Source organism: Microtus ochrogaster, chromosome 7 (assembly GCF_000317375.1).
Source record: "Microtus ochrogaster isolate Prairie Vole_2 chromosome 7, MicOch1.0, whole genome shotgun sequence".
NCBI lineage: Eukaryota > Metazoa > Chordata > Mammalia > Rodentia > Cricetidae > Microtus > Microtus ochrogaster.
Genome location: NC_022014.1, coordinates 31053964 through 31068387, shown reverse-complemented (window position 1 = coordinate 31068387; position 14424 = coordinate 31053964). Strand labels below are relative to the sequence as shown.

The 14424-nt window shown below is 45.2% G+C and overlaps 1 protein-coding gene across 2 annotated transcripts in view; it reads right to left on the bottom strand.

Annotated features, from left to right (window-relative positions):
* The window catches only part of Glp2r (glucagon like peptide 2 receptor), a 56276-nt gene that overhangs the window by 15489 nt on the left and 26363 nt on the right, over positions 1–14424 (bottom strand). For both annotated transcript variants that reach the window (XM_005349835.2, XM_005349836.2), the window contains exon 10: positions 5417–5505. In XM_005349835.2, coding sequence (XP_005349892.2) covers positions 5417–5505 — 89 coding nt within the window. The remainder of the gene's footprint in view (positions 1–5416; positions 5506–14424) is intronic.

Below are 14424 nucleotides of genomic sequence, written 5' to 3'. Positions count from 1 at the left end.
AGAAAGAGAGAGAGAGAGAGAGAGAGAGAGAGAGAGAGAGAGAGAGAAAGAAAGAAAGAAAGAAAGAAAGAAAGAAAGAAAGAAAGAAAGAAAAAAACCTGCCTATAAATATCTGGTTTAGCCTGCGTTTCATTGCTCTGACACTCTGACAGCCATTTGTGAGAGAGGAGAGACTTGTTTTGGGGTCACACTTTCAGAGGCTTACACCATGCTCACTTGACCACTTTTTGTGGGGGGACTGTGTGGAGACACCACAACATGGGGGAAGGACATGACCCACAAAGTTGCACGCTTTGACCAGCAGGCAAAGAGAAAGCAAAAGAGACCAGCCTCCTATTACCCCTTCCAGAGAGCAATTTCCTTCTACTAGGCTCCACCTCCTAAACATTCTACACCCTGTCCCCAATAGTGCCACAAGCTGGAGGCCAAATCTTCAACCACGCACTCTTAAGTTACGCTGAAGACCCTGGCAGGGCAGGTGCTATAGCTCCAACAATTCTTGTCAATTTAGCTTCTGCTCATGGCGTCACTGGTCTGTTGCTGATGGGGCTCAGAGTGGGAAAAGCTGAAGGGATTGGAAACACTGCCGAAATGAAAGATCATTGTATCTTTGCCTTCATTCTCCTGTAGCAGTGCATGTAACCTAGGAAGGATTTTCTGAGCTCTTCCTGAAGCATGCCCTGAGACCCTCCTTGGAGAGGTGCCTGCCCCATTCCCACAGGAAAGAAGTAGCCTTATTAGTGAAGATGTCAGGCCACAGAGAAGCATGTGAACTCACGGGTCTTGCTACACCCCAGTCTATTACTACCAGACCACGCCCCATTTGTCCAGTAATATCTCTCCAGGACTGTCTGTACCTTACATTAAAATAACAAGCATTAAAAAACCTAGCATTAAAATAACAAGTTTGATCACTTCTTTGTGCCTTCATGGCCTTGCGAAAGCTCCCATGATGCACAAAACTTCTAAATCTGTATGCCTCTGTTTCCTGTTAATCATCTAATCCATACAATTTTTCAATCTAAGCCGAGGTCTCTATAAGTCTGCTTTAAACCCTCCCTCTCTCATGCTGACCATCAAACACTCCTTTCAGAAAAGAGAATGGGGTGAGCTATGCGAAGAAATGATTTTCCCCTATAAATTTATTGTGAGCTCGGGCTGCACACATCACACAGAGAGCAAAAGCATTAATAACAGGAAAGAAAGCTGTCTCCCTACTGGAGACCACAGAGAATGGTGATGGGGGAAGGGGCTCAGAGTCTGTGAGCCTGTGAGGATCTGCACACCCTTCACCCTTGCTGCAGTTTACCCTCAAGTCAGATAGTAGAGCCAAATATTGTTTCCTTTACCTGAGGGTGGAGGCCCATGGGGAAAGCTAAGAAGACAGAGGGATCTCTGGCTTCTAGAAATATGCCTCATGGGTGAGATCTACATGTGTTTAATTTAAACCTTGCTAATACAGACTCCTGGAAAGAGGACGATGCTCGGGCACTACATTCTAAGGTTCTCAAAATCTCAGAAGGCTGAAGACAGCCTCAAATCTACTAGACTTTAGAGACATACACTGGCACCATGGCCCTCTCTCTGGGGGCTTTCATAGAAAAATTAACATTTAGGGGGCATGGAAGAGGGCAGTGTAAGAGGACGGGCACAGCGATACCCGCTGATGTGACAGCTACCATGGCTTACCAAGAGCAAAATGGCCAAAGAAGCTCACAAATCCTACAGGGCTCTCCAGCTCAGAGGACATAGTGAGAGAGCATGTCTGTATCTTCAGAGACAAGTCCCACAGTCAGCAAACGAGTAGGATCATGCCAACCAACTGGGTTATGCTCTCCATAGGAAAGTGGTGAGTGAGCAGAAAAGACATGGCCAACCAAAATGGCAGATAAAAGCACCGAAGGAGGACATTTTCAGATCTTATCCCATTGGCTCTGTGGAAGCTAACTGGAGAAATGAACCCCCTCCCAAAGAGTAGCTGAGAGTAGGGGCTGGGAGGGGATTCTTGGGTACCTGTTGATACCTCTGCTGTGCCCTGACACTGTGCTCACCAAACACTACTATGGCAATCTCTGTATTTGTGGGTCTTTTTCAAGATCAGAAAACCTTATGAAGCACTTGAGGACTTATAGAGGAACACCCTCCCTTCATCTCCACCTTCCACAGACTTCAAAAATACACAACAGTCTAGTAGCTGACTCCCCAAAGAGAGACCTCTCCCCCAGGGCCTCTACCTTTGGGCAGACCCACACCAAGGTTTTTCTCAAGCATTTTTCTCAAAGGTGGGAAGAGGAAAAGGCAGATTCCAGACAGATTGCACATGTCAGCCAAAGTTATTCTATCTCCCTCAAAAACATTCATCTTTGATCATTGCCCAGCCATGTGGTTTCCCCCGGTGTCTTAATTTACCCTTCCCCAGATCAGTGCCACTCAGCAAGCTGCATAGAAACACATTCACCATGGTCCTGGAAGGAAGCTCCATGTGCTAGTCACTAGTACATCGGATCAGTGGTCCTCTTCCCTGGCTGTCTATCAGAATCTCTGGGGGGAGTCTCTAAGAAGTCCACATGGTAAGACTATCCCACATGTTCTGAGCAAACCACCCAGGGGTGGGGCCCACAAGGCTGTGTTTAGAGCCAGCTCTCAGCAGATGCTCATAGCAGCTAGACTGGGCAGCTGTTAGGAGTCACTGAGGGCCTAGAGCATGGGGATATATCCCGGGAAACGTAGTGGACTTTGCCATGGGTGCAAAGCCATAGGTGTCAGTCTCATGGGACCATGGGATGTATGCTGGCTAGTTTTAAGACAACTTGCCATAAGTCAGGATCATCTGGAAAGAAGGAATCTCAACTGAGCATACACCCGACCAGATTGGCTCATGGGCAGGCATCCTTTTTGATTGATGATTGATGTGGGAGGAGCCAGCTCATTGTGGGTGGAGCTACTCTGAAGCTGGTGGTTCTGGGTGCTACAATAGAGCAAGCTGAGCAAGCCATGAGGAACCAGGCAGTGAGAAGCTCTCTTCCATGGCCTCTGCATCAGTTCCTGCCTCCTGAGTCCTGCCTTGAGTTTCTGCCCTCTGCCCTGACTTTCCCAGATAATGAGCGACAGCTACAAGATGAGATAAACCATTTCTCCCCATGTTGCTTTGGTCATGGTGTGTTATCCCAGTTACAGGACCCCTAGCTAGGACAGAACTCACCTTTCTCTACTTCTTTCTCCTACATGTCTTTGCCTCTGTTGTTTCTGGAGGTACCCTGGTGGTCAGAGCACTTGCATGTCATGGGGAGTCACTCCTTGAGTGGACTCTGGCAGCTCTGCCCCCCTGTTCTTGAAGTTCCACCCTGAGAACAGTGGTGTGAGGAGGCTGAACCTTGGGAAATGGGCCAAAGAGGATGCCTGGCCACTTGGAGTCTGGACCAGAGGCGCCAGGAGAGATAGCATGACTCCCTGGGGCCAAGACCAGGTCAGTTCCCCAGGGGTAAGGTTTTCTGCCAAATGTTTGAATGAAGGCCCTAAGGAGCGATTACAGTGTATATATTCTCTTTCCTGGACTGGGTGGGCTTACTCTTCTAGATCTGTTAGAATAAGAGTCTTGAGACAATGGCTCAGGGTCTGGGTCTAGAGCAAATACTGCCCTTCATATCTGATTAAACTGGCTGCCCATAAACAATGCCCTTCAGCTGTTACAATTTATAGGAGATGGGTCTGCCATGACGCTCCTATTTTAGACACCAGAAAACAGACCACAGGGGTTTAGCTTACTTGGGGTTAGTGAGGGAGCTGGGATGTGTGGCCAGCCCTTCCTTCCTGTCTGTCCCATGTCATCCTTAAAGTAGCACACATGCTCCTAAGCATAGTGGAGCTCACGTCATACTCCCCTTTCATCTAAGCAGCCCAGAAGCACTCAAAGAATATTTGCCTGTCCATGGCGGGAGGGGATCTACCTTTTTATCACCAAAGTCTATCTTAGAAATAGTGAGCCCCTGGAGCTGTCTCCAATCACACCCTCAGCATGTGGAGTGCGGTGTGGACTGAAATCCCTGACTTGGAGCTTTCCTTTTGGTTAAAACACACTTTCCCTTCCAGCCCTGGTAAAATTTACCTGTTACCTTGGAAGAATAACTAGAAACAGAGGGAGAGGGCCCTGCCTGCCATTCATTCATTTTAACAGAAGTGCAGTGTTCAATAAAAGCCTATCATCTGGTTTATTATATAGGGACTGTTGTCACTGCAGAGAACTAAACGTGAGATCCCACCAAGGTAAGTCACACAAAAAAGGAACCGTGTAATAAATGCATTTCTGTGAACTCTAAACATTTTTTGCTTCAAATCCTCCCACAAGGAAGGCAGCAAAAACTGCCCTTCATACAAGGATTCCTAACTCCATAAACCACAGTGATGGTTTGCATGAGAATGGCCCCATAGGATCATCTGCTTGAATCTTGATCTCCTGCTGGAGGAATGCTTGGAAGGGATAAGGAGGTGTGGCCTTGTTGTAGGAGGTGTGGCCTTTGTGGAAGAGGTGTGTCACTAGGGGTGGGCTTTTAGGTTTCCAAAGCCCGTGCCATTCCCAGTGTCTTTCTTTCTGCCTCAAGCTTGTAGAAAAAGCTACTGCTACCATGCCACGTCTGCTGGCTTCCTGCCATAATGATCATGAACTTTATTCCTCTGAAACTGCAAGTTCCAATAAACCCTTTCTTCCAAAAGTTGCCTTGGTCATGGTGATTTACCACAGGAACACAAAATTAACTGAGACAGCCATTCATTTTTAAGGTCTCCTGAAAGAGGGATTAATGTGTCTGTGACTGCTCACCACTTAAATCATTGTCATGAGGCTAGAAGGGCTTAATCATTGGCAAAAGCCCCACCTGCACCCCAACACCTTTTCCGAAGGGCTCAGGTGTAGCCCCTCGCCTTAGGTAACAAATACACCAATACCAGCTGTGTGTTATGCTTTGGATGTAAAATGTCTTCCATGAGTTCACCTGTTGAAATAATTAAGCCCCAGCTTTCTCTTTTAGAAGCTTGTAGAACCTTTCAGACATGGGGCCTACCTGGCAGACATAGGGATGAAGAAATCAGTAATTGAAGGTTATATCCCAGCCTCATTTCTGGCCTAATGTTCTGCTTCCTGATCTGCTGAGAAGTGAGGAAGATGAGCTACAAGCCGTTACCACCATGGATGTGAGCTGCTCCCACTGCCAGACTTTCCCAGCCATGATGGACTGTACTTTCTCAATCTGTGAGCCAAAACTAGTCTTTCCTCCAATGAACTGCTTCTGGTCCAGTGTTTGGTCACAGGGATGAGAATAGTATTGAATACATTGTTGCTCCCTTCCCATCACATGGGTGACACCAACAGCGAGAGTCAAGATCACCTTGGGTTGCCAAGCACTGGCCTTGGGCCACTCACCTGTATTTGTAGTCTCTGAAGCACATCTGATGGGCTTTGAGCTTAGAAATAAGAAGCTTGAGAATTTTGAGGAATATGAAGAAATTGACCTTGAAAACAAAAAGACAGATACAGGTAAGTAAGCAGCAGATGCCACAGGTTATGGATCTCAAGGTCACCCTGGGCGTGGCCATCATCAGGTCCTCATCCACATGAACCAGGGGTGAGTTGCCAGTTAGCTGGTCACACAGGGAGTGTCTATGGTAGGCCCAATGGTCCCAGAGATTCTTAGAACTGAAAGTCTGGGAGGGAACTTGGAGTATCATTTAGTTTATGCTGCCTCAGGGAGGTGCAACTCAGCACTCTGTGAAAGACAAACAAGCGTTATTATCAAGTAAAATTTATTGATTACTTACCACCCAGTCATTGAGCTAAGAACTTTGCATGCACAGGTTCATTTACTCTTCAAAACAGCTCTTTGAAGTTGTCACAGTTATTTTTTTAATCCCCATAAAACATTGGTATAACCCCTAGAGATATTGTCACACCCTAGATAGCAGGAAATAATTCTAAGAATATGACGTCCCCTCTTCCAATAGGTGGGATGGATGCTTTTTTGTTTTTTTTTGCAGGATTATGGATGCTTGTCATATGTAAGAATTGGTTATAAGTTGTTATAGGACTAGGTGTGAAACAATAAAAATTAGAGCGGAGAATCTCATTTAAAATAGAAAAAAGAGCGATAGATAGGATAGGACATAAGGTAAACTATTGTGTCTACTTGTAAATTAAATAGCAACTATCAGTTATAGATAATTTGTAATGGTATGCATTCTTGTGTATTGCTACAAATGTAAAATTATTTTCCTATTCCTGTTTAAGATAAACTGTATATTGTTACAAATTTAAAATTATATTTGTTATGTTGCATATATGTTTCTACTTCTGTTTAGGATATTTTATATATTGATGCAAATTAAGGATTTTTTGTCATATTGTACTATACTTTTCTACCTCCGATTAAGATATTTTTATGTATTGTCAGAGTTTCGAAATCATTGTCCTTATATTGTGTATCTGTTTATAGATTGTTTATCTTTATAATGTGAAGCTTTAGTCTTTAAGCTATATAGATTATTAAGAATTACAGGTTAATAGTCACCCACATCTATCATACTTATATTGTTAGTTAGGCTTTCTAGATGCACAAAGATATATTCTGTATAGATAGGTAATCTTCAAACACATCAAAGACCTACAGAATATGGCAGAAAATGTTTTAATAACTTAGAATTCTGTAGATGTGAGACATGGCTGCTCCTGATAACATCAATCTACTCTTGAGAGAATGATAGGTATATGAAAATACTCCATATAGAGCTTGTTTTCTCTTGGCAAAATTAGCCTATTGGGCAAAGAATTGTCCTTGCCTTGACTTCTGACCATAAGTATGCTGTCCAATCAGGATGAGCAGGATACAAGGAAAAATGACTGCTGAACCTTTCCAAGTCAGGGTAGGACAGGCAGTCTTCCAAATTTTCCTGCTTCTGAAAATGGTTTGTCAGATATTATAGACCTATAGCCAAAGCTGGCTGCCCCAATGTTACAGAGAAAAATTGTATGACTGTCCAAGCAGTCAGCTGTTTCTGTCATTTCTTTCATCTTTTGGAGGTCGCTTGCTTATACTTCTTGCTTACTTGGGTAATATTATTTTCCTTCTCAGGTCTTTAGATGGTTGAAAATTAGATAGTTACAGTTACTATCCTCCCATATCTTAGCTAGGGCATGTTAGGTACAAGATTTAGACTTTCCAGGATAGGACAGCTATTGGAATAATCTCTGTAACTTGCCAATTACCTATGGTCTGGGCATGTAGTATGTATTTCTTGCTTGGTAGTTTTGTTGGTTGTAGTTTCATCTTTGTTTATGTTATTACTTTTCTTTCTCCTGCACAATACTTGATAGTTGTTCTTGTTGTAGATAGCTTTATGTTGGGATTAGAACCTTCTTATTTAGAATAAAAGGGGAAGTGTTGTGGGATTTCAATTCATTTAACCGATGACTTTTGGGGCAGCAAGCCCTAGGATGTGATCTTGTATGCATGTGTGACTGCTTAAGAGTGGCGGGAGAGGGGCCACACACATTCTCTTACTCTCCCTCTCAGGTGGTCGGAGCCAGGAGTGGTCCCCATCTCCCCTGGTCAGAACTTCAGGATGCAACGGCATCATCTAATCTGTTATGCACCAGTGAGTGTTTATCCCTAGCTTATATCTTGAGACCCTTTAACAGACTCTGTGGGTTCACATAGCAAAGTACAGCACAGAGGGGTTGAGGGCAATACTGATCCTTGCATAGCTAAGCAGTGACTGGGCAGATGACTGTGACCAAAGTTAACAAAGCAATCTTCCCTTAAACAGAACAGTGCACTCGCTCTTCCCAGTAGAGAAGTGTAGGGTAAACAGTAAGAGCCCACTTCTGGGTTTGAAAACCTACTAAAACCCACCAATCCCTTAGCTGTTTTAGCTCAGGACTTGAAATCTCACCAATCCCCACCCTGGGAATTCCTCCCCTAAGAAACCCTATAGAAGCCTGTCCCCTGCTCAGTTGCCTGCTGCTTCTCTTTCAAGCAGAGGCAGCCACCATCTTGTGTTTTTTCCAATAAATCTCTGTGTGGGTTTGTTGTGTGGTGTGACTTTGTGGTATTCCTTGGCACTCAACTGCCAAGATACCTTTCCCTTCAGAACTGTGACACTTACATAGGGGAAGCCTTTCCCTTCAGAGCTAAAACACTTACATAAGAAAAGTCTTTCCCTTCAGAGCTGAAACACTTGCATAGAGGAAGCCTTTCCCCTCAGAGCCATACCATTTATAGGAATGATGGTCCTCTTGGTATCTAACTCTGCATCCACAGTGGAGCTCACTATGGAGCTTATTATGTCTTCCACTCTCTAGGGTATCTCCCATAGCTATCACAGACTGAGCAAATCTAGACCTTCACTGCCAGTTTTGACAGAAACTATAAAATCTGTCTGAAATTTCTTATAACTCCTTTAATAAGGAGGTCCCAGTCTTCCCCCACTCTCAACCCTGTGTGCATTAGATTTAATTACTTGCAGCTAATGAAAAGAACATGTTAGAAGTTATATCACATGATTTCTGAGTAGAGACTTCAGAAGGAAGCTCTCGTGTTCTCTCTCTCTCTCTCTCTCTCTCTCTCTCTCTCTCTCTCTCTCTTCTCTCCCTTTATTCCTCTCCCTCCCCTCTGTCTGGATCACTCAATCTGGGGAAGCCAACCACCACACTGTAAGAAGAGTCCAGCAAGGGAGAACCAAGTCTCCCTCCCAATAGCCTGCAGTGTTCCACAGCCACATGTGTGAGTCTTGGGAGACAATCCTCCTCCAGGCCCTACCAAGCCTTCATACGGCCTCATCTCTGACTGATAATTTGACTCAGGAGAGATGGTGAGTCTACTGTTGAATGTAGGCTAAGTGTGAATGTGGATACCGAGAGCAGAGTTTGTGAGGAGACTGGAGGGCCAGGGCTGACCAACGAGGCTCTTTCATGGTCATCCCGAAGGCCCTGGGTTTCCTTATGAAGGTGGTGGAGAACCAGGGGTACATTTAAAGCAGGCATATGACCTGATCAGATCAGAACTTCTGCTTTTCAGGAAGACCATGTTTAGCAGCAGCGAGGGGGAGGTGATTGGGTAAGGCAAGTCTGGCGGAGGGAGGGCAGCTGGGAGATAGTGTGCAGTTCCCGGGGAAGAGGATGACAGGTGAGCTCAGGCCTGGAATTTCAGTGATGACAAGGAAGGGAGCATTTACAACTACTAAATGTGCCTCAAATGACCTCTGTTACTGGTTGGATGTGAGACCAAAGAGGACCTGACAGCTCACGGTAGCCCTCTACAGTGTGATAGTGCTCTTCACCCAGAGAAGGAGCACGTGTGGAGGAGGAGCTTTGGTGATGCTGGCAGGAGGGTGTGTCTGAAAGCTTCAAACATAAGAGATGCTTTAAGGCATATGGCCGTTCACGTCCAGACCTCAGCAGAGCATGAAGCCACTAGAGTGCTGCCTTTGCTGGCAGATGTTTTCTATGATAGCAAAGGTTCAATAAGACTCCCATGCAACGAGAAAAGAGCTGACAGGAAGGGGCAATCAAGCGACAAGCCACGGACTAGAATCTCCACAAACATTGATCTAGCACAATACAGATGTTCCTATGCAGAAGGAAAACCCTACAGACCGAACAATTGCTAAAGAATGCAATATAGATACCTTGCATGTGCTCCACTGAACTCAACGCTCCATGCAAAACAACAACAACAAAAAAACTAGAGTTTCTAAAACATAAACCAACAGGAACAAATGCTGTTCCCAGCCAAAAGGTATTTAATACCAGAAAAAATTGAAAATTCAAATGAAACATAACCAAGTAATTTATTACTTTTAATGGGCTATCTGCTTCTCATCACAACGGGAAAACACTGTGCACTTGCCCTAGTAACTTGTAGAACACTGGCGTGTTGCTGACAAAGTAAGCTTAACGAGGAAGACAAATCTCTCAGCAGTCAGACCGTCTCCTAGGAAATGAGAGGCCTGGGGATCTGCTCTTCTCTGTGTCTCCCAGAGACCAGACAAGAGAAAATGGGCATCAACCAATGGCCACAGGGAGGAAGGGCCTCCCCCGAGCCCTAGTGGATCACCATCCCCAGTTACCAAGGAGCCTGGGCTCCTCCAGGTTTCCAGAGGTCTAGAGTCTGCAGCCACATTTGGATGGTGTGTTCTTCATTTGTGTGCCATCAGAGGTGATAAAGTGAAATGTTTTCAAGAATGACGCCAACTCCCCTGGGAATCTGTGACCGGCCAGAGAACACTCCCCTGGGAATCTGTGACCGGCCAGGGAACACTCCCCTGGGAATCTGTGACCAGAGAGGGAGCACTGGGAACCTCAAATATATAAAACTCTCTTCCAGGGCTTAGACGCTACAGTTGCCTTTGCAGATGCTACCTTCTTGGTAAGCATGTGTTTGGCACAGATGCAGGCCTGCAGTCAGCAGCGGTGATTTCAAACATGACAAGTGTTCTGGGACTTGCTTCACACACCAGGAATCTCTTCCATCTGCCAAGTCCCAGCTCTTTTGGCTTTCTTAAAAATGATTACATTTCTAAGGCTTCTCCTTTAGGCCAAACATCCCGTCCCCAGTGGTCCTGCTGAGATGCACACGCTCTGTAGAAGGTAAGGAATGGCCTAGAGAAGACAGACGAAGGCCTCCTTCCTTTCCTCCAAATGCATTCGTTTTCCACAGCATTGAAGCCTTCAGCAAAGGCCTAGGGTCGTGGGTTGAATGAGAAATGCCCCCCCACCTCCACACACACACTTGGTCCCCAGTTGATGGCACTGTTTGGGAAGGTTATGGGACTTTTAGGATATGGAGCCTTGCTACAGGAAGTACATCACTAGGGCTCTGAGGGTTTACAGTTTCACCCGTCTTCCTGTTGTTTCTTTCTGCTGTCCAGCTATGGCTGAAAGTGTGGTCAGACAGTTTCATTTTCCTGCTGCCATGCACTTCCTGCCTGTTGCCGTGTTTCTGCCATGATGGACCCTTTTGTATCTTATCACAGTGATCAAAAGGAACCAATACACCAATTTTCACCACGAAAAGCAGAAGCTGGGATGCAATGAAGGTAAACAGGAGTAAGATAGAATTTAGCAACAAGGAGCTCCCTAATAGTGCTGTGTCACAGAGAGGAGACCCCAAAACCAGACTGCAATGCACCGTGCGGCTTGCCTGTGACAGGAAGTGGAGGCTTAGAACAGGCGTAGACAAAGGGCGTGCAAAAGTGGCAATGCCACTCCACTTTGTAGGCCTAGCAGAGGGTTTTAGTGACAGTGGTGTGGCAGGGCAGGCAGGGAGAGTCTCATGTCAGCTCTGCAGCAGGCGACAGTGTAGGAGTGAAATGCTATCTCGGGGACCTGTAGCTATAGGATCCCTAGTGCCCGGTGAGACAGAGGGCATAAAGATGGCCAAGGGAAAACTGAGAGTAACTCTGCCCATTTCCTCAGCGCTGTCACACTCAAACCTGTCAGAGGAGCCAATGAGAGGAAATGCTGCTTGGACTTCATGGGATTGTAAAGTCAGCACATAGTTCTTTCACCTGATTGGCTGGACAACTCACTCAACTGGGTGTTTAATCTGGTCAGGCTGTTAGCTGCAGGGAGCAGGATAATGATCAAATGACCTTTCTCAAAGCAATTAGTTCACGAGGCTGTCCTCGCTTTAAAAATTTGCTAGCAGGTGCTGGTGACTAAGATGTAAGAACACACCCCGAACCAGGATGACTCAACTCCCACAGAACAGTCAAGGGCTTGAGGCTAATTTGAGCAGCACCGTTTTAGGAGAAGATTTATAAAGAAAAAGGTGGGAATTCTCCCGTTTCTTTTTCTAGTGAAAGTCTCAAAGAGCATCTGGGTTTCCCAGCCTGTCACAGTACGGGCATTTCTGAAACACAAAAATCCCAACTCTAAGAGCAACAGATGAAGCAGCTGAGGTGCCTGCGTGTCCAGAACGACATCATTCATCAAGCCAGATGTTGATCAGCAAATACAGACAGAGTTAGGGACGCAGTGATGCCTGGGATCTGGAGCCAAGGATCGGAGGTTTCCTTTGGTCCCAATATTCTTTCCATCACCCCCAGTAGACTCCTCCTCAGGTCTGCACCTTGCTCCAGAAATCTGAGCTCCGGAACAAGCATGACAAGCATGAGGGAAAATTGTTAAGGGCCCTGGAATCTTAAATAACAAGGACTGTCAGCTCCGTTTCAATGGATATGTTTCTTTTTATTGTCTTAGAACAGTTGTTCTCAACCTGTGGGTCATGACCCCTTTGGGGGTTGAACCAACCCTTTTACAGGGGTTGCCTAAGACCATTTGTATATAAGATGTTTACATTATGATGTGTAGCAGTATCAAAATTATAGTTATGAAGTAGTAATAAAAATAATTTTATGGTGTGTGTGGGGTCACCACAATGTGAGGAACTGTATTAAGGGGTTGCAGCATTAAGAAGGTTGGGAATCACTGTTTTAGAATTGTAGTTTAAATAGAATATATGTGGAAGTCAAGGGATTTTTTTCCTTAGCACAGTATTTTCCTTTTAGCCTAGTGGTTTGTGCGGATCTATGTTCCATGCAGTCATTCAGGGACCCAAGGCTCTTTCCATGTTGTTATGAATCCTCTTTTAGAGTGGGGTTATGGCTCTTCACATTAGTGGAGAATGGCAATATGTGGTCATATGGCCAACCATGAAAACTATGGTCTTCCCTTTAGCTAAGAAACATCCCTCCAGGTTCTATTCAAGGTCAACCTCTTGGCCAAATAGCTGCGGACACAGGCAGTAGTGGTTCAACTGTATCTTCCCTGAGACCTCTCTAGAAATGCTCCTTTTCAGGCATATCTGATGGATGGAACAGAAAGATCAGTGAAATATTAACTTCCAAGGAGAAATATGGGGCCATCAGACGGTCATGTAAAGGAAGAAAACATCCCAGTGTGGAAGGAGAACCTTAGGTTTCTCCCTATAAGTGAAACACAGGGTGTTGTGGTCAAACACTCAGGGACTAGCAACACTTATCATAATAGAGTCTGGGGCTAACCTTGAGTGCTAGGTTGATTCACTGAAGAGTTATGGGAAGAAGAAAGATGTAATTGGATTTTTCTCCAAAGTGATCACTCTGGTTATAGTATGGAGGCTTGATTGCCAGGGATAAAAGAAGAGACTCAATTAAGAGGCGTTTGCAGAGGACTCCACATGAGGGTTGCGTGAATGCAGTAGATATGGTACCAAGATGTCTTGGAAGGAACTTCAAGGAATAATGCCAACTTGAAGTCTGAGTGGATATTCCAGGAAGAAAGAAGACAGGATCTGTGAAGACTCCGAAAGCTGTGGCTTGAATATCTGGTGATGGAGTCACTTACTGGATAGAGAGAAAGAGAAAGATAAAAATGGACAGAAAGATGAGGAGCCCATGACCTAAGGTCAATATGAAGCCAATCATAACCGCAGTTATAGAAACAACAGCAAGTGAAGATCATTTTATCCAAGCTGAGAAGACAAAAAAACAAACAAACAAACCATGCTCTTTTCCAGGAATCAGGAAAGACTGGCAGAAGCTAGCAGACTGGTCAACTCACTGTAGAAGGTAGAAGCACCAAGGCCCAGCGTGATGGTTCCAGCCCTGGCTTTGCATAAGAGTCACTTGAAGTTGGAAGGTGGTGGCACATGCCTTTAATCCCAGCACTCAGTTCTCAAGAGCTCTAGGCTAGCCTGGTCTACAGAATGAGTTCCATGACAGCCAGGACTATGAGACCCTGTCTCAAAAACCAGAACAACAACAAAAGAGTCACTTGAACATCAGCTGTCTAGTCCTTTCTCCCGTGATTTCTACTGTGACTGGTCTGAGCCATCATGGTGTTTCTAACATGCAGCCCATTTTGAGAATCACATTTGTTGACAGTTTTATCTATTTTAATATATATCTAAACCCCGGGGATCCTATCAGGATAGCGATTCTGATTCCATAGCTTGGAGGGGGGGGGGGAGAGAAGTGACAAGAATCTGAATTGATACTAAGCACATAGGAGTTGACTGCTAATGCTATGGGTTCAAGGACTACTCATGGAAGAGCAATGGTGTGGCAAAACGCTCTTCAACCCCAGCTGCAAATTAGATTCCCCAGGCCCTTGTGGGACCAAAGAAACCTAAGTGTCTATCGTGAGACTCGAGTCACAAGAAATAATGAAGACATCCAGGGGATTCCGAGAGCAATTATGTTTGAATCAAACTTCTAGAAGACAGCAGTGTAAACACCAGTGGTCCAGTTGGACCGAGTCTGGACTCCATCTAATGGGGGCGGGGGGGACTGGTAACTTCTGGTTTATTCTACCTGGTTAGCAAGCACTTCCCAGGTTGTGGAGGGTGGATTCCAATCATCTACTAAACGCATTTACGAAGGGGCCACCATATATGA